This window comes from Mandrillus leucophaeus, unplaced genomic scaffold, assembly GCF_000951045.1.
Source record: "Mandrillus leucophaeus isolate KB7577 unplaced genomic scaffold, Mleu.le_1.0 Scaffold1254, whole genome shotgun sequence".
Lineage (NCBI taxonomy): Eukaryota > Metazoa > Chordata > Mammalia > Primates > Cercopithecidae > Mandrillus > Mandrillus leucophaeus.
Genome location: NW_012100921.1, coordinates 411,972 through 415,553, shown reverse-complemented (window position 1 = coordinate 415,553; position 3,582 = coordinate 411,972). Strand labels below are relative to the sequence as shown.

The 3,582-nt window shown below is 37.0% G+C and overlaps 1 protein-coding gene across 1 annotated transcript; it reads right to left on the bottom strand.

Annotated features, from left to right (window-relative positions):
• Positions 1-689: 689 nt before the first annotated feature.
• LOC105533507 (olfactory receptor 56B1) lies at positions 690-2,740 on the bottom strand. Its single transcript, XM_011971983.1, is given in 2 exon segments — positions 690-2,095; positions 2,098-2,740. Coding segments are annotated over 2 exon segments (972 nt in total). The 5' UTR covers positions 2,678-2,740; the 3' UTR covers positions 690-1,703.
• Between the last annotated feature and the right edge of the window lie 842 nt (positions 2,741-3,582).

Sequence of the window (3,582 nt, the reverse complement as noted above, 5' to 3'; positions counted from 1 at the left end):
ATTTTCTTAAATTATCTTAATGTTCTCAACTATATTGTTAGTAAAAAAAAAAAAAAGTAGTCTTATGAGTACAAAGGGCATGGGGTCTTTTCTCTTTATTAATTTCTAAGTGAAAAAAAATTGAAGTTTGTGTGAAAGGCCAGACTAATAAGAAAGATACATTACATTATTTTCATTTTACCTGAGAAGTGATAGGGTTTACTTTTTACATGTAACTGGAAGAGGAGCTGACATTATATAATGTATAATAGACTTTCTAGCAACTGGTATTCCTGCACCTGAAATTAATACTTATATTTCAGGGAATGTCCCAACTATTTAATGACATAATCTGAGCATGTGTTTAATGGAAAGTGGCCTGGAAAATATTGAAATACAAGACAATAATAGATTAAGCCTTATTTTGCCCATTCATTGCTTAGGATTATTTTTTAAGAAAAAAGAAAGAAAAGAGAACTCTCAAAGTAAAAATTTCACAGGGAAAAATTTCTATATCTACCTCCTGCCTACAGTGTCTTTATATCTGATCATCTAAAGATTTTGCTGAAGCTGCCTACATTCTTGTGTGGGTGTGGTAGTAGTAGTGGATGAGTAGTTATGGCAGAGATAGATGCTGGTAATATAAATAAAGCCAGTGAGTCTGTCAGGGTCTCAGAAAGGGGAAAAAAGGCACAAAGAAATGTGAATCTGAAGACAATTTAATGAAGGTATTATTGAGTAGTAGGTTGTTTTAAGAAAATAAAACTGGATATTGAAAAAATAATGCATGCTGGGCACTCAGAGACTACTATCAGGAAGCCTTTATCAGCCCCTTGGCCTGAAGAAAGAAGGCAAGACAAGCCTGTTACTATATTTCCCTAAGAGTTGTAGTTGTAGCAGGTGGGTGACCAGAGAAGGGACACATCCAGTGAGAACCCCAATGTCAAAGCATGCTGGAAGTAGAATAATAAATAGCCCAAATGCTCTCTCCTCTTGAACTATAATCTGTCACGGCATCACATTGGCTCAATTCAACTAAACACCAAAAGACAAAGGAGTTTGGGCTTACAATATGTGAAAGTCAGCCCTCCAGTTTACAGAGCAGTGCACAAAGGACAGAGAGCAAATCTGGGGAGGCAAATGGCACAAGCACCAGATCCTTCTAGCTAGATGAACCTTTTGGGTTCTGTCTGTCCAAGCTGAGTCATCTCATAGTCCACCTAAATCCTCATCATTTTCTGATTTGACTTTATTTGTCTGAATTGCTTTCTTTTCCGGCCTCTATATTCCATATTACTGGAGTAATGCTTGTTCAGGGAGACTGACTTTGCTCCCAAGTTACAGCTAACGATGTGTAAGCATGACCTATAATTCATGTCCCAATCACTCATTTCTCTGATTGAATGTATGTGTGTGTGTGTATGTGTGGGTGTGTGATTGTATTCATTTTTATTTTATGAGATAGATAAATCATTAAGTTCTTTAAATCCAATTTGGTTTGGCAGAAAATTCTTCCATATTCTTAAATATATTTATATATTTAGGTTTTGTCAATATTTTAGGCTACTGTGATTTTTTGTATCTTTTCTGAAGCTTTCACAATTATTTACATACAAATATAAAAAGGGAATCCCAAAGGTATGCACTTACTTGTTTATCCTCTTTGAAATTTTACTATCCAGTTTAGGAGAAGCTGAGGTTTATGGACATCACGGAGAAGGTCTCTAGGATCTTATTTCTTTTGTAAGAGCAAAGAGCACCTTTTGGAAGGCTGCCCTAAGTTCTTTGGTCTGAAGTGCATAAACTATAGGGTTGAGGGAAGGGGGGATGATGTTGTGCAACACATTAAGTAGAACTGGAATCAAAGTAGCCCTCATCTCTGTCAGATGAGTTACTGAAATTACTACAACAATAGTGTAAAAGAAAAGGATGAGGGTAAGATGTGAACTACAAGTGCTCAGGGCCTTGGCTGCAGCTTCAACTGAGTTCAGTCTAAGTACAGAGTACAGAATCAAAATATATGACAGTATAATAAGACTTAGATCACTCCCCATTCCAAGCCATGCCAGGACAAACTGGCAAATGCTGTTTGGCCTCCTGTTATCACAAGCCAGGCTGTGACCCCAAGGTTAGAGCACAGGCAGTGTTCAATTTCATTCCTGGAGCAATAGTCATGCTGCACTGCAAGCACAAGCACCGGGATGACAAATAAGCCATTTCTCAGCACCATGAACAGGTTAGCTTTTAAGATTAAGGAACTGGTGACAACGGATGGATAGCGAAGAGGGTGACAAATAGCCACATATCTATCAAAAACCATGCAGAGGAAGATACCAGACTCCATGCCCACAAAGAAGTGAATGGCATAAATCTGAGCAAAGCACTCAGGGAGGCTAATGACCTTGGCATCAAACCAGAAGATGGCCAGGTTCTTAAGCGTGATAGTAGTGGCCAGACCCATGTCAACCACAGAGAGGATGCCAAGGAAAAGGTACATGGGCTGCTGCAAAGAAGCGTTCTGCCAGATGATGAGGAGGATGAGGGTATTTGCACCAAGTGCTGAGAGATACAGTAGTGCCAGGGGCAGAGATAGCCAGTGCTGCCAGCTGTGAATACCTGGGAATCCCAGCAGGATAAACTCAGAGACCTGGAATTTGGAGCTATTGGAGACTTTGAGAGATGCAGACATATGATTCATGATTCAACATGAATTTCAAATCTCTATTTGTATTGTTCTCAGTTATCACAGGTTGGAATCACCACAGAAATAAAATTGTAGTGTTTTTCTAAGTCTTTCTTCTTCTCTTTAGAAATTATACAGATTAAATGGATGTGCTTGTTTTCCTCGTGTTTGTCTCAATGTTACTTGACTCAGAGGTTTATCAACTAATAATAACTAGGTTTTTAAAATGAAAAATTATAGGAGATGAAATTTATAGCTGCATCATTTCAAGTTGATGTAGATGTCCATTAATGTCTTACATAGTCTTCCAAAATGTTGATATCATAGTCTTGTAAATATTTGCAGAAACAAATCATATTGCAGATTTGGGGATAGTTTTCTTTCATATTCTACTTTGTATGCACTTCTGAAGAGGCTGCAAAACAGTAGCTTAAAAGGAAGTTAGTGATTATAGCTGAATTTTTCCATGTGAGAAGTCATATAATCAAGACATACCTTAGTAAGTTTTTATAGTTGAATCTTAGAGAACTTATAAAGACATAAATACAGGATTTAGGTAAAACTAATAAGACGCTTTTAAAGATAACTGTGGTAACAACACGATATTAGGTCAACTCTATTCATTTTTTTAGTGCTCTTTACACTGTTAACTACAGGCACAATGTTGTACAGCTGGTCTCTAGAACTTATTCATCTTGTACAACTAAAACTTTCTATCCATCGAACAGTAATTTTAACTTATTTAATAAACAAGAATTATTTGTCCATAATGTTGAAGGAATTGCCATTCAGTGTTCAAAAATCACTGTTAAAATTAGACTCATTATCTTTTCTAAGACTTTGTTGTTATCCATGTACTTTTTGTTCTGTATGGTGGCTCAACCAGACAAGCTTGAATCCAGAAAACTAACCTCCCCTTG